General features: G+C 40.6%; 1 protein-coding gene across 1 annotated transcript in view; it reads right to left on the bottom strand.

Annotated features, from left to right (window-relative positions):
• Positions 1 to 11,567: 11,567 nt before the first annotated feature.
• Positions 11,568 to 22,282, bottom strand: part of PROS1 (protein S) — a 35,793-nt gene continuing 25,078 nt past the window's right edge. Inside the window, exons 9-15 of the mRNA XM_081198986.1 lie at positions 21,159 to 21,277; positions 20,758 to 20,947; positions 19,999 to 20,166; positions 17,565 to 17,733; positions 15,861 to 16,012; positions 13,886 to 14,102; positions 11,568 to 12,105 (exon numbers count right to left, since the gene is read on the bottom strand). Coding sequence (XP_081055112.1) covers positions 11,918 to 12,105; positions 13,886 to 14,102; positions 15,861 to 16,012; positions 17,565 to 17,733; positions 19,999 to 20,166; positions 20,758 to 20,947; positions 21,159 to 21,277 — 1,203 coding nt within the window. The 3' untranslated portion in view covers positions 11,568 to 11,917. The remainder of the gene's footprint in view (positions 12,106 to 13,885; positions 14,103 to 15,860; positions 16,013 to 17,564; positions 17,734 to 19,998; positions 20,167 to 20,757; positions 20,948 to 21,158; positions 21,278 to 22,282) is intronic.

The raw sequence follows: 22,282 nt of genomic DNA, 5'->3' as shown, positions 1-22,282 counted from the left end.
ATTGTTCTGAGTTCTGCTGGTACTGCTATTGCTTTGAGCGTCATCACACATACTTTTTCATGGCATTAAATCATTCTTTTATAAACAATGGTTTATAATAAAACTGCTTCGTTACCATTGGACCCATCCCAAGCTCCTTGACTCTAAAATAAGGGTAAAGCTGGGACAGAGATCAACTATACAGAAATATACAAATACCAGAAGGTGGGCCGTATTAGCTGGGGAAAGCTAATATTTTGGCCCTGGTTTTATTTTTCTGTTGGAGGAGGACTATTTAGCATCCCCATTATACTCTCTCTAGACTCACCACTGGTGATAAGATTCTTTCACAAGCCACTGTAAAGGACTTCTATTAATGGAAATAGAAGTGATGCAAACTGTAATTTTCTAGCATCAAGAATGAATAGGAGAATTTCTTCCCTCAGCTAAATATTCTGATTCCTGCAATGTGAGCACCAGCTATGAAGCACATATTTGAAGTTTAGTCCATATTTTCCATTCTGATGATAGGGAATTTTTTTAGAAGGGCATTAGCTCAGTGCTAGAGTATCTACTTTGACCACAAACTTGACATGAGCCAACAGTGTGACGCGGCAGCTAAAAAAGCCAATGCAATTCTGGGCTGCATCAATAGGAGTATAGCATCTAGATCAAGGGAAGTAATAGTGCCACTGTATTCTGCTCTGGTCAGACCTCACCTGGAGTACTGTGTCCAGTTCTGGGCACCACAATTCAAGAAGGACACTGACAAACTGGAACATGTCCAGAGGAGGGCAACCAAAATGGTCAAAGGCCTGGAAACGATGCCTTATGAGGAACGGCTAAGGGAGCTGGGCATGTTTAGCCTGGAGAAGAGGAGGTTAAGGGGTGATATGATAGCCATGTTCAAATATATAAAAGGATGTCACATAGAGGAGGGAGAAAGGTTGTTTTCTGCTGCTCCAGAGAAGCGGACACGGAGCAATGGATCCAAACTACAAGAAAGAAGATTCCACCTAAACATTAGGAAGAACTTCCTGACAGTAAGAGCTGTTCGACAGTGGAATTTGCTGCCAAGGAGTGTGGTGGAGTCTCCTACTTTGGAGGTCTTTAAGCAGAGGCTTGACAACCATATGTCAGGAGTGCTCTGATGGTGTTTCCTGCTTGGCAGGGGGTTGGACTCGATGGCCCTTGTGGTTTCTTCCAACTCTATGATTCTATGATTCTATGATTCTATGATACTTTGCATGCAGAAGGTCCCAGGTTCAGTTCCTGGTGTCTCTGAGTAGGGCTGAGAATGTCCCCTGGAGAGTCACTGCCAGTCAGATGAATCAATGGTCCTATGAGTGTAATCATAGGGAGATTATCCCTGTATATGGATAATCTCCCTATGGGCTGTTGCTGCCATTTTGTGGCTGGACTTGCCCTCCAGCTGCCATTACATCATTTGCCCTGGCTGATGGGAAACATCGTTCCATTATAAGTTTGTTTATTTTTTTAGTAGATTCCGTAAACCTGACATTGTCCTAATTAGTTTATTTGAAATATCTGGTTGGAAATTTGCAGCATCTATCTATCTATCTATCTATCTATCTATCTATCTATCTATCTATCTATTTTATATATTGCCCTTCATCCAAGGATCACAAGGCAGTTTTCAGTGTAAAAGCACAAAAATCCATAATATAATAAAAGACAAAACAATAGCGTCCCCCAGTTTCAAACGGCATAGATTGTTTAATTGGCCAAAATCAACCATTGTAAGATGGTTTTGTAACAGTGATAAATCTAAGGTAACATGCTTTGTATGCTACTGTCAGACAGGCCCTCTTGGTATGCAACAGCGGGGGTGAAGGGAAGGTGATAACACTTTCCCTGAAATTTTAATGTCTGTTCAATTTGACCCACAGATTCTAACCTGTAGCACATTCCAGTATGCATAAGCAATTCCATACTCTGGCTTGATTAGGTGGAGGTCCTGAAAGGTAAAATGAAGGTTAGAAAGGGGCCTCACAGAGCAAAATATGTGAGAAACACTGGTTTGCTTGGCCAATCTTATGGGTGTATTCCTTCTGTGATAAGTAATGGTCAAGAGCACAAGCAGTGACTCATTTCTTCCAGAAGAGTCATCCCAAATGAATTTTTATCCCAAATGGCTGTTATCTATCTATGAAAGAGGGGCTGTTTAACTATCTCATATACAGTTGATTTATCTTCGTAATGTGGAACCTCTTAATGACCTCTCCTTACTTACATTGTTAAACTTTTATTCAAGTACAATTTGAAGCCAAATAAATAATTTTAAATATTTTTAAAGGTCTGATATCACTATAATTCTACTATAGTGAACTCTTGGCTTCATTTATGGGGTTGAATCTAAATTAATATTAATATTTCTTAATCTTTTCCCCCACACAGCGCTATGCATGTTTGATCAAAAGTAAGCCCCTCTGGAACTTATTCTCCCTGAGTTCAGTGGAACTTACTCCCAGGTAAATGCATACAGTGGTACCTCGGGTTAAGAACTTAATTCGTTCTGGAGGTCCATTCTTAACCTGAAACTGTTCTTAACCTGAAGTACCACTTTAGCTAATGGGGCCTCCCGCTGTTGCCGCCGCACAATTTCTGTTCTCATCCTGAAGCAAAGTTCTTAACCCGATATACTATTTCTGGGTTAGCATAGTCTGTAACCTGAAGCGTCTGTAACCTGAAGCGTCTGTAACCCAAGGTACTGCTGTATTGGACTGCAGCCTTCATATTTTCCAGTATTTACAATGAGAGTGAATCTGAGGCTGTGTAACACAATGTTTCATTCTAGAATCAATGGAGATGGAGTACTTGTCCACACACAGCCTAGATCTATTGTATTCTTTTTCCTTTTTGCCCTTGAAAAGTGCTTCTTGAGAAACTGGCTTCATTCCAAATATGAAATATCACTGCATATCGCTTCTTGCATTACCCAACAGTGTGCTTATTTGAAAATGTATGTAGGGGGTCTCGGCTATTGGAGTTGTATCCTCAGCAGCCCAGAGATACTTTGGGTGGATGTATAACAAGATTGTAATCACTCCTTATTTGTTCACCTGGAGCATTTTCAGGGAGACAAAAACAATGATAACCTAAAGAAGGGAAGGGTTTTAAAATACATTTTAAGTACTCACACTCACCCTTTGGATGGCAGGATCGAGAATCAATCTAGACTGAAAACAGCATGTTGAGGACAAGCATGAACAACTCCAGATTGAGAAAACCTGGTTTTGTGCTACACAAGTGTGCATGTGCTCAAAAATGTTCCAGAATTCCTGTGCTCCAAAACAGCATAGAATAATAATTAAAAAAATCATTTCATAGTCTCTGGCAAAGTTATTTATTTGTTTCTGTCATGCTTAATTTTCAACCAGTGTTTGAATTTTTGGAGGAAAAGTGGGGGCCATTCATAAGACTTCCCCCCTCTTTTATCCCCATCATGGCTCCTTTAGGCTTTTAAAGACATAGCTAAGGGGACTGCAACAAATGTTAAAGGGATGGCACACCCTCACACACATATTATTTAAACACTGCTTTCAGCCACTAGTATATTGCCCTTAACTGGGCTTGAATCTTTGCATTTTTGGATGCTTGTTCTAAATCCTTACAACTAAGGGAATCAGTTCCGCCACAGTTTTTCCATCTGCATATGAAGAGTAAGACTGCCAATCAACCAGACCCAAGTTGACCGATTTTTGCTTTTACGATTGTTACTAGAAAAGCAAAGGAGCAAAACTGCTGAGTGTGTGTTATCACCCAGTGATAGCCTGGGCAGCAAGGTCAGCAGCCAGCTCTGAGTGCTGATATACATTGAGCAGTTTGATACTGACACAGTACAGAAGTAGCCAATCCCCATTCTGCTACTTCACGAAACTGTCAGGGAAGGTTCTTGGGTTCCCTTCCTTTGCGCCTCAGCACTCGGAAGCTCAAGGTGCTGGGATTCAGATATGGAAATGTTAAATTCGAAATTATTTTGCATCCTATAGTCCTGAGAAGCATCAGAAACCCATCATTAGCCTTTCTGAGTTCTGAGTTCAAGCTACCACTAGTGATCTGCTAGCTGGTTGCTGGGGAAGAAGAAGAAGAAGAAGAAGAAGAAGAAGAAGAAGAAGAAGAAGAAGAAGAAGAAGAAGAAGAAACAGCATCAGACAAAAGTGTACATATGAGGGTCAGCAGTAAATTCAATAAATATCTTAGGAGAATAAAGTCATTCCATATAGTTACTCTATACAGGTCAAGCAGAGTTCTTGGGTGAGGAAAGTGTACAAGTGCATGAGGCCATCAGTGGAAACAGCCTGACCCTTGTATCCACCAACTTTATAAATCCTAAAGAGTGGGGTCTCTGAAGCTGCTCTTAGGACCTGGGCGTATGGCTTTAAGAAGTCATTCAAGTGACTGGGTCCCAAACGGTTCAGGGTTTTAAAGATTAATATTGAAATTTTAAATTGAGCCTGGTAATATATAGGTACACAATGCAACTGTTGTGAAACTGGTGTGTTAAGATTAAACTACCTAGGTCCCACCAGCATTCTGGCAGTAATCAACACATGTGTAAAAGGTAAAGGTAAAGGTACCCCTGCCCGTACGGGCCAGTCGTGTCCGACTCTAGGGTTGTGCGCCCATCTCACTTAAGAGGCCGAGGGCCAGCACTGTCTGGAGACACTTCCGGGTCACGTGGCCAGCATGACAAGCTGCATCTGGCGAGCCAGCACAGCACATGGAAACGCCAGTTACCTTCCCGCTATAAAGCGGTACCTATTTATCTACTTGCACTTAAGAGTGCTTTGCTTTCGAACTGCTAGGTGGGCAGGAGCTGGGACCGAATGACGGGAGCTCACCCCGCCACGGGGATTCGAACCACCGACCATACGATCGGCAACTCCTAGGCGCTGAGGTTTTACCCACAGCGCCACCCGCGTCCAACCAACACATGTGTAGCCATGGCCAAACTGATTTCTCCAGACAGGGTCTCATCTGGAGATCCAACCTAAGCTGGTAAAAGCCATGAAAGTAAACTGCAAAGAAGACACATTGTGAAAATAAGCAATTGCAATCAATAAATCATTGCAATCAATAATTCCCTGAAAGAAATAATAATGGCACAATATTGTAATGATGCGCCTACATAGCTCCCATATGCTTGAAAAGGTACATTTTCAGTTGTCTGGGCCTTTAAAGCAAAGGAACCCCCAAAATAACATGGTTTAAGTCCATAATCGCCATTTCTGAATATCCAAACAAGGATGTTCATGGTGAAATGCCAGATTTAAAAAATGTATTTTGGATTTAAATAAAAATCTGCTTTCTATTTCTTGGATAAGAAAGAGTCCGAAGTGTTCAGTGAAATGATCTTTCATAAGTTATTAGCATCATTTGAACTGAATTATTGCAGTCACTCAGCTCCATCTTCTGGTCTCCAAATGCACAACACCAGTTTTTTAATATGTACATGGATGGAGTGGAGTTTGGTTTTTGGTCTTATGAAACATTAGCAATCATTTATATTGCAGTGTTTAGTGTGCAAAATGCATGAATAGTCCATTCTCCTTTCTGAATCATTATCCCCCTTCCCTGTAAAGAAAACCAAGGCTAATAGATAGATGGATATATAAATAGTTTGTTCCACCCTTCCTACAAGGAGTTCATAATGGCTCGCTGCAATTATTTGAAACAGGTTAGACTCAGACGGTGACTTGCTTAAAACACCACACTAGAATCATAGAATCATAGAGTTGAAAGAGACCACAAGGGCCATCGAGTCCAACCCCCTGCCAAGCAGGAAACACCATCAGAGCACTCCTGATATATGGTTGTCAAGCCTCTGCTTAAAGACCTCCAAAGTAGGAGACTCCACCACACTCCTTGGCAGCAAATTCCACTGTCAAACAGGTCTTACTGCCAGGAAGTTCTTCCTAATGTTTAGGTGGAATCTTCTTTCTTGTAGTTTGGATCCATTGCTCTGTGTCCGCTTCTCTGGAGCAGCAGAAAACAACCTTTCTCCCTCCTCTATGTGACATCCTTTTATATATTTGAACATGGCTATCATATCACCCCTTAACCTCCTCTTCTCCAGGCTAAACATGCCCAGCTCCCTTAGCCGTTCCTCATAAGGCATCGTTTCCAGGCCTTTGACCATTTTGGTTGCCCTCCTCTTGACACGTTCCAGTTTGTCAGTGTCCTTCTTGAGCTGTGGTGCCCAGAACTGGACACAGTACTCCAGGTGAGGTCTGACCAGAGCAGAATACAGTGGCACTATTACTTCCCTTGATCTAGATGCTATACTCCTATTGATGAGGCCCAGAATTGCATTGGCTTTTTTAGCTGCCGCGTCACACTGTTGGCTCATGTCAAGTTTGTGGTCAACCAAGACTCCTAGATCCTTTTCACATGTACTGCTCTCAAGCCAGGTGTCACCCATCTTGTATTTGTGCCTCTCATTTTTTTTGCCCAAGTGCAATACTTTACATTTCTCCCTGTTAAAATTCATCTTGTTTCTTTTTGCCCAGTTCTCTAATCTGTCAAGGTCGTTTTGAAGTGTGATCCTGTCCTCTGGGGTGTTAGCCACCCCTCCCAGTTTGGTGTCATCTGCAAATTTGATCAGGATGCCCTTGAGTCCATCATCCAAGTCGTTGATGATGGACTCAAACCACTCACTAGCCACAAACCACTTTGTAACATCTTTTGATTTGGCAAACCCACCCAATGGAAGTGTGACTTTCAAGCTACATGCTGTTTGTTTGGGGAAGGGCTGGGCTTAGTGGTAGAGTAGCTGCTTTGCATGCAAAAACCCCAGTATCTCCAGGTAGGACTGGGAAACACCCCAGTCCGAAATGCTGGAGATCTGCTTCCAGAGAGTGTCGACCAAAGATTTGACTTGGAGTAAAGTTGCTTCCTAAGTTCCTGATTGTTCTCTGGTCCTGACTCCTGGCTGGTTCTACCCCTTCTGCATTCTTGTGTTGTCCTCTGATCGCAATTGTTTTCCAATTCTGATTTACAGCTCCCAGCTCCTAACTCACTCTGGACTGCTGCCCATAGCCCATCCTTGACAGTTAAGCAGGAAACTGGTAATGTTTAACTGTGGGTAACAGTTGTGTGTATGCTAAAGTCTGCTGAAGGGTAGTGAGACGAATGTTTGCAATGGAGGGAGCAGATGTTCCAGACTGAAAGGTCGACCCTGCTGTGAAGGCATAGCAAAATACCTATCTGTGAGGGCAGTGAGAGAGTAAAAAATAAATATACTATTTAATAATAATATTCACAATTGGAAATAATAATAATAATTTTTAGCAATGAGAAGAAAATAGAAGTATGTGCCACATAATTAGACTATTGTATTGCTCGCTGGTTGGTGGCTGCTTAGCACTTGGAAATAATAGTCATAATAGTAATGTATTGGACTGTGTACAATGTGATCACAAGAAACAAAATACTGATAAAGGCAGAAAGAGAAAACTGAACACAGTTGTAAAAAAGCCTAAAAACTAGAGACAAAATTGGCAAAATCCTGTTCAGACTTCAAAACCCCTAGGCAAACAGTTGACTCAATTATTATGATCATTCCTGCTCAGTATGGCAAGAGTTAGAAGAATAATAAGACATACCACCAGAAACAATAATATTAATCTCTTGTCGCCATACATGGCACCATGAAAATAACCAAACATAGTACAGAAATGGAACTGGTTGTATTTCACTAAAAAGGACACATCCAAACTTATTTCCCCCCCCCCCCAAAAAAAGAGAGAGCTTGCTTCATGATTCAACGAAGATGTTAAAACTTAGTTATTTAGCAGCTGTTCCCATTCCCTGTAAACTGCACGGCTTTTCGTTTATATTCCTCAGCTGAGCATTGTAAAGAGTTCATAGCTGAGCTATTAAAAAAGACCCCCTGGTGCTACTCCAGCTAGAATCTGAGCAGCCCGGATGGGCTAAGACATGCTTTCCTGTCAAAGTGACATCTCTGTTTCAGGCTGAAGAGAAATGGCAGAGTCACCTGCTTCTTGGGTTCTCACCAGCTGAAAACTCTCAGTGGATCTTGTAAGCTTGACTTCGCTACGGTGCTACATTTCAGACAGTAGGCAAGAAAAATGTGGGGTGGGGTGGGGGAGAGAAGGAGAGATGGCAGCTGTAGCACCACCTGAGTACCAACTGCATGAAGCATATAGGGTTGTTTATCTGTGCACCCAGGTAAGATTGAGTGCCTGTGCTGAAACTGCGTTTTGGCATTGTACTAGGGACAGAAGCCTTTTTTTCTCAATTGTGTGCATCAGGGGTTGACAGCATGACACCCTTGGGTGCCAACATGCCCACCAGTACCTCCTACTGCATGTGTGAAATCTCTCAGTGAATATTCCCTGAAAAATCCACAAAGGATACAAGACTGTTTCTTCTTTGCATAGGGGCTCACCTCTCCTACATCCTGAACAAGCCTGCATTTCTCTGGGGTTTTTTTCCATTGATGGGAGGAGAGGGCAGCAAGGCTGCACCATTTTGTGATCCTTATTCTTCCTGCTCTTTTTGATGCGGCAGTCAGTTTGTGCTACTTCACGCCCCTCCCCCAGTCATTTCACAACTGGGATCCACACAGCAATTCCTCAAAATATCAAATGGCCTCCGAAAGGTTAAGCACCCCTGGTGGACTGGTGCAGAGAGAAAGCCTACAAGGCTGGCTGGCTTCTGCTTCTGTCTCTTGCAGGAAAGGCTATATCTTATGACAAATAAGAACGAAAGCAAAATATTAAAACAGACATTCGTATGAATAGTCACAGTAAGAATAGCAGTGAAGATGCTTTCAGCAAATGTGAACAAAACTACCCAAAACTCTAAATCAGTGTAGAAGATGTGCTTTTATATTTGGAGAGGAAACACACATTTTTGTCTATTTCTAGATTGTAAGCCTCTTGGGACAGGGACCAGCTCACTCATTCTTTGTAAAGTATAATGTACAGGGATGAGGCTACATTATTAATAATACTAAAGCAACAAGCATAGGGAAAGAAAACAAAAGGTTTTTGTTTATTTTTTATTTTATTTTTTGTTAAAACAAAGCAGCATATACACTTTGGTGAAAAACCCACCTCTGTAATTTACATTACAATATCCATACAGAAAAACAAAATAGAACTCAATTAATTGGTTTTGCAAACTTCTGCAGCAATATATCTGCTCAAACAGATCTTATTCTGCAAAATAATTACTGTCCACTACACTCTATGACTGCTACTATTAAAAAGACTGATATTTTTAAAAATAGGGGAAATGTTTGTTTGGTGATTTGTTTATCTGCATTTAACTACTACTTACATTTAGTTTTCTTAGAAAGATGTCATTTACAAACAAAACTATACCAAAAAAAATCCTCTTTCCATGGCACAAACTAGCAATCTGCACAAGACTTGCAGAACACAGTAAACCAAGGTTTGGCATAGCAAGTTGTCTGAACCCACTCTTGTGACTAAACTTTGTTCTCACTAGCCACAAGCTGTAACCATAGTTTGCTCTTGCTTTAGCTCAGCATGGTGCTAGACCAAAAGGGAGCTTGCATGTTCATGCAGGCTTGCTAAGCTGTAGTTTGGCTTGCTGTTGCGTTGAACAAGACCAATATGTTGAGTATGGCTCCAGTGCTGTGAACTGTGGCAGCATGCCAGAAAACCCAAACAGGTAGGTGCAAAGAAGTTATCTGACTATCCGGCGTCACTGCACCCAGGAATTCAGCCTGCCAAATCATTTTTAATACATTTATTTAGAGCCTTTCTATATCACGTTCTCCCAAAGGTGACCTCAAAGCCACTTTGCATATAACAGTCACAGAATTTCAATGCAAATCATAAAAGGCAATAAAAACACCAGCCCTAAACAATGAAAACCAATTCATCAAGAACAGTTGAGTGTGTAAAGCTCTCGAAAGGAAGCAAACAACAGAAACTGGGCGTCTTCACACATTTCTTATGCTGGGCTCTGTCCAAGGATGCCAGGTGCTGATATCAGCCCTCTTTGCCATAATTACTCATACTCAGTGCTTTTTCTCTAAATAAAATAAAAAATGTTCTGGGGTAATCTCATTTTCCTACTCAGACTGAAATCCTGCCCCACAATGAGGCCAAATTTAGATTCACAAAATGTTTAGGGGCATGTGTACCCCTGCGTAACCCCTCTCCCAGAAAAAAAGCACTGCTCGTACTATTACTTGAGTTAGGTTGAAAAGCTTTTACTTGGTTCTTCTGAATTACAACCTCAATTATGCAAAAATAAGTTCCATTAACACTTACTGTAAGCTCTAGGCTCTTGAGACTGTGATCCTAAGCGTACTCACTCGAAAGTCATTCCTGCTAGCAACAGTGGGGATGTGTATCTTTAAATACGTATAGGGTAGGATCAGGTATCAAAAATAAGGTTTGACTCAGATCTAAGCCATGATCCTAGGCATGATTCTGCAGGGATTGGGGATCTCAGTTGCGCAGAAAATCCAGTAGGCTGAACTTCCCCCCTTCCCAGATCAAATGATGAACCATTCTTCCTGGATGGATAGACTGTGTGAACTTGGTTGCTGAGCCAATCCAGCCACATATCTACCTACCCCACATCTGATGTCACATATGGATGTGATTTGGAGGAAATAGCCTTGCAGGCCAAAATGGGCCCAGATTTGGCCCAGAGGCTGGAGGGTCATTACCCCTGACATATAATTGACTTCTATTTGAAACTGCAGGTTTCCATTTGGAATTAAGGTGCCAAGTCATGAAGTTCTGATGCACTGGAATCATGATTCTAAACACATTCCCGTGGTTGATTTCATTGGACCTACTTAAGTGTGTCAAGGATCAAATTTGTAAAAATTATTGTATTTTAATCCTATTGGCATCCAAAGTTCCTTCAGCAGCATATTATGTTTCTGAGCTACGTTCTAGCCATGGCTAAAAATATAGTGCAGGTTTCAAGCCTTATGCATGTTTTCCACTTAGAAATGGGAGGAGCATACTCTTTCAGCCAACAGAGGTGTTATGCTATGAAGAAATCTAAATGGGATGCATAGGAGGCCATTACACTGCTCGCTAATAAAACATATATAGCATTCTTCCTAGAAGTGAAGCGCAAAGCTGGGATCCCTCATGGTGAATGGACAACATACTTTAATATCCATACAGACTTTCAACCTGTCCAATAAGTCAGATATATCGCTTTCATCATATCTTCCTCTATGAATATCATAACTTGAAATATATAGTACAATGAGATCTTCCTGGCTCAGAATGTTTTATAAATGGAATGTCAGGTTACTCTATTATGGCAACTTTTTGATAGTAGAAGTTGCAGCCTGGTTGCTGCTGCTAATAGATCTGCTCTGAGAAAGAGGTTGGACCCATTTAATATAATCACTTAAAAATAGTAAAAATGCGTTGGGGTGGTCTCATTTGTAATTTTCTTCTAAATACTTGTGTCACTATTATTTACCTGGGACCTTTGAGACAGGATCTTCATATATACTTGATTTGCTCTACCTCTGTAGACCTGAAACACTCTTTTCGTAGGATCTATGTCCAATATTATTCTTTAGAAAAAAATGAAATGTCTTGGTTCAGTTTATTCAGTGTGATTATTTGCAGCCACAATACAATATATTAGAACCAAAACATTAAACTGAGTGCAGATAGATGTTTCTGGATTTATTCTCCAAGGTATAAAATATGAATGGTATAATTGTTGAACAGCAAACAATTCAACTAAAAACTCTTGAAATGTTATAACTGAAACTATTTTGATGAAATATTAATCTTGGTATAGTCCCTTTATTTTGAAAAAGGATGCAATTATTTTGTTCTCAAAACACATTATTAGAAAAGGAGAACCTTTACAGTTCAATTTCTGTCCTTATTCATGTTGTGCAAAACAATCTGGATTTTCTCATGAGAGATTAATGAACAGATGGGAGATCAGTGGCAGCAACACTCAGCATCTCATCCATAAGCAATGGGCATGAATGCGATCTAATGTCATTCTTTTTGGAGATGGCTTCATCCAGATCCAGCTGTTTGTCATTGATCTTCACCTCCATGCAGCCATTATAAAACACTGTTACAGGGGTTGCCTCAAGAGGAACATCTGCATTAAAAAAAATCAGCACTCTTTATTTAAATATTGATCCATGCTTCTTTTTATTTTTTGACATGTATGCATGCTAAAAGATGTATTCAGTTGTGTATCTCGTATTACGCATATAGAGACACACACATATTCAAATAAATGTAGAAATCAAACAAGAGTGAGGAATGTCACACACAGAGATTAAACAAATAAAATAACATGGAAGACAAACATTTCAGCTATTGGAAATGCTCTGCATACTCCTGACATTGGGCTCCAATCCTTTCTGCAAAACAGCGACAGTCTGTAGGTACCCATTCATAATGTGTTCATCACATTTTTTTGTTTTGTTTTTGTTATGGGTTTTGTTGTTAAGCCTCATATTGCCACAGAAAGGCACATGAACTTCAAGCTGGTACACTTCTCAAGGAGGCTAATGGGGTGGGGAGTTAATCTTACTAAAAAGGTCCTTCTCTTTATCCAGCCATTCCCAATCTCTTTTCTTAAAACATCTCATGGTTAAACTGTAGCCACATGGCTCAAACTATGAGGGAAACCTCCCTTAGGTGGCAAGTGATGGTAGAAGATTGAGATTTTCCCAGAGAATTTCCCATTGACAAAAATGTGACTCTAGGTGATGTGCCCTTTGACTGTCTGTTGTGTTGATTCATGTACCTGGATTATTTCTTTGTGTGTGCTAATTCTTTTCATGGTCCTTGAGAACTATGAAGCACGTGGTGGTTCCATTTGATTCTAATTTGCTCTTTTCCCATTACTTCTATTGCCAAGGTTTAGATCATCAGCATTATTTTTCTCAGCTGATCTCCCCTTTCTCAAATGAGAGGAAAACACCCAAAAGGGCGACTACTGACCACTGGATAGCAAACAGTATAAAACTTCCATACAATGTGCTGAAGCTGATTCCACCCATAGCTAATCTAAACTCAAAGCTTACTTGCACCAGCTAGGTAACATTGTTTATTAATGTTACCTCAGTGAATTTCAGTAGTAGATAGGTAGCCGTGTTGGTCTGCCATAGTCAAAATAAAAAAATTCCTTCCAGTAGCACCTTAAAGACCAACTAAGTTAGTTCTTGGTATGAGCTTTCGTGTGCATGCACACTTCTTCAGATACACTGAAGATACACTTCTTCAGATACACTTCTTCAGATACATGTGTGTATCTGAAGAAGTGTGCATGCACACGAAAGCTCATACCAAGAACTAACTTAGTTGGTCTTTAAGGTGCTACTGGAAGGAATCAGTGAATTTCAGTTATTCACAATTTCCAGGTTGATTTTTACACACAGCATTTTTACACACACAAGGAAGTTCACCAAATCATAATAGCAGGTAGCATTTTGGATGGCCTCTCATAAAAAGGCTTTCCTTCACACATCTCCAAATTATTAATATAGAAACAATAGGTTGCAAAATACACTAGCTTAGTTACATTTCGTATGTAATTCCTCAGACTAGCCAGTAGAGGACACTTAAAGTATGCTGTAACAGCTTCATAAGATTACAGAGTGGGGGAAACATAAAGGAGTGGGCAGGGAAGGAGGGAAAATAGGTCCCCTAGGGTCATGTCCAAAAATAGACTTTGTGAGAGAAAGTCCTCTTCTATTAGTGCTAGAACTAATGCAGTTTTAACCACTATTGCAATACCAGGTTCGCTAGAAACTATGCAACAGTGTTTTAAAAGAAACAAAAGGACAAATAAAATTGAAACAAAAAAGTATTAAAGCATAACTTAATTATTCTAATCAATTAAATTAATTAAAGGGAACAACACTTACCAGGAATGCCACCTAAGTAGGTATCGATAGAGCCATTCATTGCTTGATCAAGGGCAGAGAGCTCCTGTTCCAAGGAGTCAAGCAGAGTGTGTGAATCAGCTGTAAGTTCAAGCTGCTGTCTAGTCACTCTGAGTCTCAGCAGCATTCTTCCTGAGGTACACAATCGCTTTGACTCCAACTGGGCCACAATGACATTCTCAACTGATACAATAATATCCTATGGACCGGAAGCAAAGAATGGCCTTGTTAATTGAATTTATTTATTTATTTATTTATTTATTTTTCTATCCACAAGGAAACTCGAAGCAGTTGACAGTAGAACAGTAAAACAAAGACAGCGATATAAAAAATCCACAGAAAAACATGAAAAAAGTTACAACAAATCAACAAATGCTCTAATACCCTATAAATAAAATACCCAAGAAAAAAAATCACTTACCAAACAATGCACAATTCATAAATATTCAATCAATGCATCCTGACAGCAAAACCATGGTAATAAACAACAAGGGGACATGTACTTTGGTGGAATATAACCCCCAGCTGAAAATATACTGAAAATATTGCGACACACCATTAAAGCAGGCAAATCCACTCTAGAGCCAGCAGGAGCTAAACAAAAGCAAAAGAGGAGCCCTGCTGGATCACACTAAAGGCCTATTTAGTCCAGCATCCTGCTTTCACTGTAGCCATCCAGGTGTCTATGGGAAGGCCCCAGGCAGTTTAGTAACAGAATGGCCAGGCTAATCACAAGATCCTCTAACCAGGGTGGCACCCATTAGTACTCTTTCATCATAGGGAACTGAGTGCCATTATACCCCAACAGACCTTTATGGCAAGCCTGATGGCTCACACCAGGGGCTTCTCTAGACAACCTGTTTATTAAGCATTCAGCCTAATTTACTTGTACAAAGCTTACATAGTGGCTAGACAAGGTTCCAGTCTTTACTGAGCATTTGTTGTGATTTGTATGTGGGATGGATAACAGTGAGCACTCTTTCTGATTTGCGAGTGTGCTGGTTACACATTTTCCCGCTAATCATTCATTCATCCTATATTTTTCAGCGCCTTCAGTGATAACTTCCCCAATTGCAAAGTCTCAGTTGTTGCTGTTTTAAAGTGGATTTGATGCACCAGGGCAAGAGAGCGCTTTAACTGTGCAAACCTAGATTTACAGTCTGTGCTTGAATCCCTCCCACCGGAAAAAGAGAGACTGGGAAATAAGGAGAGGCAGCCTTCTCCATTCTCCAAACTGGCAACATAAAGAGATGAGCTGCTGGAGGCAACTGTCTCCAGTAATGGTTGTGACTGCAGCCCAGCCTGGAGAGTCCTCACAAGGTGACAAAGCTGTACTTCAATGCCAAGGGAATCTCTGGTCTACTACCTTTAGTTGTTACATGTTTTATTTTCATACTGTAGCACATGAGGAACCAACTGTAACAACGTTTTCAAATAACTTCAAGCTCAGCTTCATTATTTCTGATGAGGTAAAGCCCCTTTGCAGGACTGCACTAACTGTACTATCATCCAGAGAAGAGTTTGCTTTAAAGAATCAGGTCGTAAAAATTCTGCACATAGTAAGCTAGCAGGTCAAGGAGAGATTTGCCACAGCAAACTTTCAAGCACACCATCTCCCAAGGGCATTCTGGAGTGGTGCAGTCGAGAAAGGAAAGCTGCCCCATTGAGTCACCTCAGAGTTCACCACTCTCAGTGGAAAAGCTCCATTCACAATTCCAAAACCAGCCTAGTCATTCACAAGCCCTAACATTAGAACTGTCCCTGGAGTCTTCACCTTGCTTTAAGCCTCTGTGGGGTGGCGGGTGGAGGAGGATACCGAATTTCAGTCAGATCAGATGCCATGGGAAAGGTGAGGGCTAAAATAGTATCCACACTTTCCCTCAACAAATTACGCCCCCCCCCCACTCAGCAAAAAAAAGAATCTGGCCAGCTCTGTCCACCATTCACAAAGAACTACCTGTGTGCCCTTGGAGTTGGAGTCAACTATGGACAAAGCAAGAGGCACCGTTTCACCAGAAACCAAGGCAAGCAGGACTCCAGTGCCTGTGGATGGTCGGATGGCCAGGGTCATGTTTATTAACCAATCTTCGGCGTTGTTCAGGCTGCTGTCTGTTTTATTTTAAACAAATAAAAGAAGAGAAAATTGTCAATTTAGCAAGCCACAAAAGAATTGCTTTCTAGGTTTCTTGGAAAACTTGACTCTCTAACCAAATATTTAATACTGGGGTTTTGTCCTTCCTGAACTTTTTTGTTTAACGACCAGTATGTAATTTCCTCAGAGACCCCCCTTTTGATGGTTATAAGCCTCCCAGGAAGCCCTGATAAAGAACAGGGTCAGAGTGTGCCAATTGCCCTGACATACTTATTCTTGGTTATTGGTCAAACTGTATGATTGCAATGTTCACAGAAAATAGGTAGCTGTTGATCTACAGCACATCACAAGAAGCTTTTCACCCGATAATCTAGTTAGAATCACATCCTGACAACAATTTAGGCCGTCTAAATCTGAAGGACTGCCTACTTCCTTTTGCCTCCCTTGATGGTATGGTTTACAAGTGTTTACCTATATATGTTCCAAAAAAATATGTCCCACCTCTCAGGGCAAAAGCAATTATATATAAAAAAACCAGAATGCTGCTTCTTAAATATTTTGAAATGAAAAGGTGTCTTGAAAGATGGTAGGGTAGGAGCCACTATATATCTCCCTAGGAATGAAAAGGGGCAGGAGGCCTGTACTAAAAATGTGCTCTGACATTTCATCTGCCATACACAGAAGCAGAGCTGAGGTCTGGGAAATAACTCAAACTAAATACAGTGGTACCTCGGGTTACATACGCTTCAGGTTACATACACTAAAGGTTACAGACTCCGCTAACCCAGAAATAGTACCTCGGGTTAAGAACTTTGCGTCAGGATGAGAACAGAAATCATGCTCCGGCAGCGTGGCAGCAGCAGGAGGCCCCATTAACTAAAGTGGTGCTTTAGGTTAAGAACAGTTTCAGGTTAAGAACGGACCTCCGGAACGAATTAAGTACTTAACCCGAGGTACCACTGTAGAGGACACTGCCTCCTACTTTGGGTATTCTGGTACCACATCAAGCCTACCACCCACATGGTTAGATGGAGAACATTTTTATAGTTCCATTAATTTCACTGAGGGCAAAGTGAAAGGCAATGCCCTCCCCTCTCTGTGTGCTGTTCCTTAAATATAGTAACTAAAAGGTAAAGGTAAAGTACCCCTGACAGTTAAGTCCAGTCACAGACGGCTCTGGGGTTGCAGCGCTCATCTCACTTTACAGGCCGAGGGAGCCGGCGTTTGTCCACAGACATTTTTCCCGGGTCATGTGGCCAGCATGACTAAGCCGCTTCTGGCACAATGGAACACTGAAACCAGAGCAGCGCATGGAAATGCCATTTACCTTCCCGCCGGAGTGGTACTTATTTATCTACTTGCACTTTGACGTGCTTTCGAACTGCTAGGTTGACAGGAGCTAGCACTGAGCAATGGGAGCTCACTCTGTCGTGGGGATTCGAACCACCGACCTTCTGATCGGCAAGCCCAAGAGGCTCAGTGGTTTAGCCCACAGTGCCACCTGCGTCCCAAATGACGCAGCTACCCCAGCTGAAAAATGTTTTCAGAGAAAGTGCAAGAATTACTTACTGTAGTTAATATGAAACTTTGCTGCTCCAGTGCCAGGATAGTAAGATCCTTTCCCAACGCTTACTAAACAGTGTTTGCTTTCTTTCTGTTGAATGATGTCTTTTACACCAGAATTTCCCTGATTCAACAAGTTCCAGGCACGAATACACCCATCCAGGCGTGGGTTAATCTGAAGAAGAAGTTGCAGCATTGTTTGTGGCAATCCACAATGGTCCAGAAACATATCCCATACTACATGTTACCAAATGTCATCTAGACACCTTTTTCTTTCTTTCTTTTTTGGAAAAATTTAATTAGTAAGTTTTATAAATATGCCAAATAGTATAATTTTATATGCTAACAAAATTGTAAATGGTATATTATATGTTGTTAAATTAGGACATTGAGGTTTAATAGGAAAGTAAGCATTTTTTTTCAATTTGCCCAAATATTTCACCACCAACCACAAAAATAGAGAACACGGGCTCTCTATTTCCCACAGAATTCCCACAGACTTTATATCAGTACCCAGGATTTCCCAGATCATGTACTTAGCTGCAAAATGAATTATGTTCCTAACTTGCCATAAATCCAACAATGTATACTATAGTTTCCGCCCTCTACAAGAATTGATAAATGTCACAAGGTTGGCACGTCAGCAGAAGAAAAGAATTATAGGTGAGACAAGATAGGTTCATGATTCTTTTTCTCTTATTCTAAAAATGCATAGTCACCCTGACACAGCAATTGCAATGAGCATGTGCAGTGCTATTTGAGAAGGGTCTGCTTCCACCCCCATCACAGTTCAGGAAAGAAAGAAAAATCTGCTTGGGATCAAGAGTTTTTTGTCCATCTCTGAAGTAAGATACAAAATGTTTTTTTAGATCACACAGTGAGGTTTTATCCAGCTAAAGAACTGTCAGTGCCTGTGTGGTGCAGTTCAATTTTGCTTTCTGCTCTTTCTTCAAAGAGGTGGATTTTATTTTTATTTTTAGTCAACTGGACAGCAAGCTATACAAGAGCGATGAACAAAAGGACCTGAATTCTAATTTTTGGACAAGCCAATTTCCATGTAACTCTCGTAAAATAAGAGCTTGCAGTATGGAGACAGCTTTCTGTGGGCTGACTGGTTCTCAGAAAGAAACTTTAATTATATGCCCATCAAGCTAGAGAGCCCTCAATTTAAATGTTCCATAGGGCCAGTGTTCACACTTATAAGGTTTTTAACCTGTGTGCTGGTTTCTTTATGTGCAGTGTTCCCACACCAGGACAACTTCCATTGTGACCACAGTTTGCTTGTATGCAAATGCTGCACAGGAATCTAAGAACCCTTTAAATTCCTTTCCTTTCTACCAATGTTGCTGCAAGAGTCCAGGGGATCAGTGTATCTGGCTGTTAATCAGAAGGTGAGGGGCTGAGCCCACCCAGGGCAGGATTCCTGCATTGTGTGTGCTTGGACTAGATAACCCTCTCCAATTCTATGATGCTTGGAACTTAAAAGTGCTTCTTTTATCTGTCCCTTGTTTTAGGGCCTTTGCAGGAGTGGGTTCAAGGATATGGAATGGCTGGGGAAACACAGCCAGATGGGTGGGGTATAAATAATAAAATTACTACTACTACTACTGTGGAATGTCCTTCCTTGGAAAACTCAGCAAGCTCCTTCTCTTTCGATCTTTAAGTCAAAACACTTGAATTTCACTGGATTTTTGGACTGTTTCTAAGTTGCATCCTGCTGCTACAATTAGTTTACTGTTGCTCTGATAACCTGCACTTTGTTTCCTTTTTCTTGCAGTAGCGTATATTTATTATGATACATACATATATATAGAGAGGGAGAGAGAGAGCGCAAACTGCTATAATGTGGCCAAATGGCAGGATACAAATCTTCAAAATAAATAAAACTAGCACAAAACGGCTAGCACAAATTGCAAATCTGTTGCAAATCTGGTGTTTCCAAGCCCTATTCTAGTCCTCTCCATTACAACACTCAATGAGCTGAACCACTTTTTCTTCCATTCCAGGATGGCTTCCCCTTTTTTTGAAGTTACATGAATCTGCAGGAGTAGACACAATTAGTTGCATGCATCCTTGAATACTTGTTTCTGTTCAAAGTTTCCCCAACTTGAATGCCTTTCAAACTAATGTGTTTACTTTTTTCTTTTCTTTTTATCTGGGGTCTGGAATTACCTGGAACAAGGAAGGCCAGACTTGTAGATTAATCTACAAAGTGGATGTGTGTTCTAAGAATAAAACTAAATAATGAAATTCACAAATCTACCTGAAAGGATAATCTCTCACTGGCCACTTAAATGCAGTGGTACAAAGCTTCGTAAAAGATCTCAGGAAATATTGTCCATGATGATGTTTTTAAGGGGGGGGGAATGCATTAACTCTAATTACAATAAAGGAGATAACGCAACACTTGATGTGTGACATTGGCACTGAAAACAATTACCGGTTTAATGAGAGTGTTGTCCACTTTGCGAGGTAGTCCTGCAATATACACCTTAGTCTCCAGAAAGCCATTGGAGGGCTTAAAAAGATTTCTTGGGCTATTGATGCTCATAACTGCTTCTTTTGCTATTTTTACACTGATGCTGTGCTCTAGTTCTTCCACAGAGATCTAAAGGTAAAAGAAACAAAGATACTTATGAATGTTGAGAGAAGTCGTCCCAAACCAACAAAGGGGATCTGTATTCGGAAAGCATTCTGCTTTGACTGGCACAAGAAAAAAGGATGTCAGTTTGGTTAAAAAAAAAAAAAACCTGTGTCCAGCACCCAGAGTGTGTGCACACTGATAGTATGTGGATACATCCATATACAGATCCATATACAGAAGTGTTGGGAGCATGGACTTCTCCACCCCGAAGCCTTGCACATGAAACAATATCCACACAAGTGCATGTGCTCGCAAAGGACAGGATCTGCTAGAAGTGAATTTTCCAGCTTTTCCTGCCATTCTTTAGAAAATGCCAGTATGAGCTCCTCTTGTCTGAATGAAGAATAGGAACTGTATCGAATCTTAGACTCAGAGCTCCAACGGAGGGTTCTTTTATTATGAAGACATGGAAGTATTTTGAGGACATGAAAGTATTTTGTGAAAATGACAATCTGAAGCTAGTATTGCATATTCATCAAGGGGCTTTAAAAGTGGTGTCTTCTTTTATAAGCAATTCAATGTTCAGTTTCCTAACTCATGGGGGAGGGGGCTTACCATGTGCCACAAACCATCGTTAATGGCTTTGCCACCGCTTGTTACTTTGGCTGCCAGTTCATTCTTGAATTGAATTTCAATCTTTCCATCACGCAGTGCAAGCAAAAACCATTCTGTGTTGTCGTGGGATTCGGCATACAGTATAACACCCTCATTATCGTAAGTCCGGAAGTCAAATTCTGCAGAAAATCTGGGTTGTTAGGAAGGGGGAGAATGAAGTATGACTGATAAAGGAACTGGATCTGTACTTTAAGAACTTTGTAACAGAATGACAATACAATTAATAAATGGTACTGATAGGAGAGCTGCACACTTTTATTCAACAGCCGCTGATAATAGAAGTAAATGTGCATTCATACTGCTATCTACTTAAATGTGCACTCATACTGATATATACTTACCTTGTAACTTCTGGCAATCTGAACCTTAAATACAAAACAGGGATCCCTGAAAATTGCTCTGCCAGATAAAGCAATTCATAATACTTTTCAAGATTCAGGGCGAGACAATTCTGCACAACCTAGACATAACAGAAAATGAAATATTACATTATGGTTTGATCAAGTGAGTCCACATTTCTGTTCTGAGCCAGTTTTTTGTAATTTATTCCTAATCAATAGGATGAATTCAAGCAACTACCCCCTCCCCAACTATCTCCATGTATGTTGGCTCTTGCAGTCACCATGCAGTGAGGAGGTTTTACACATAAGCAATACTATTGATTATACTGGAATGATATTTAATTTAACTGGTTCCTGGTACTGAATTTCCCACACATTAGATTTGGAAACAGTTTCTACCCACTAAAGGGAAGACTGTTAATAATCCTGCCCAGATTAACAAAGACTTCTGCTTATTCTGCCTAGTATTAAAAAATAAACCTGTGAAGCTGAAATCTTCTAGGGCAATATTTACTCGGAAGATAAATGGCCTGCTTGCCAGTTCCATTATCTTCAGGGAAAGGAATCACACCCCAGGTTGCCTAATCATTAAATCACAGTTAACTACCACTCACTAGGTTCTCTTAAGTATGTTCAAGTACAATAGCAACCTTTGATCTGTGAACTATTTAAGCCCCACTACATTGAACTGCGTCAAAGCTTGTTTTAAGTGGTAGCTGTCTGAATACATTTCAACATGCCCAGCCTTGCCAAAGAAGTATAAAGGAAGCTATTCATAGAGGAATGTTTTCATTGAAATCATGCACAGCCTCATGGTTTCCTCAGCAAGAAGTGTGCATGTTAAACTGCTTTGCCCACTTACTACACCTCTTACGAATTTGTAGCTTGCTGCGAGAGAATTAAATTATTTTTGAAAAAGTGGAGCCACATGTTAACGTTATAAAACAACTATACTAGTGATGGATAGTACAAACACAGGCTTTGAACCCATTATTAAACACTTACTTTGGAGAACTATCTGAAGAAGTGTGCATGCACACGAAATCTCTTACCTATAACAAACTTAGTTGGTCTCTAAGGTGCTACTGGAAGGAATATTTTTATTTTGGAGAACAGAGAAAGAG

Source organism: Podarcis bocagei (genome assembly GCF_964188305.1).
Source record: "Podarcis bocagei genome assembly, chromosome: 6".
Classification (NCBI taxonomy): domain Eukaryota; kingdom Metazoa; phylum Chordata; class Lepidosauria; order Squamata; family Lacertidae; genus Podarcis; species Podarcis bocagei.
Note: the sequence above shows the minus strand (reverse complement) of the source record. Positions and strands in the feature narration are given on the sequence as shown.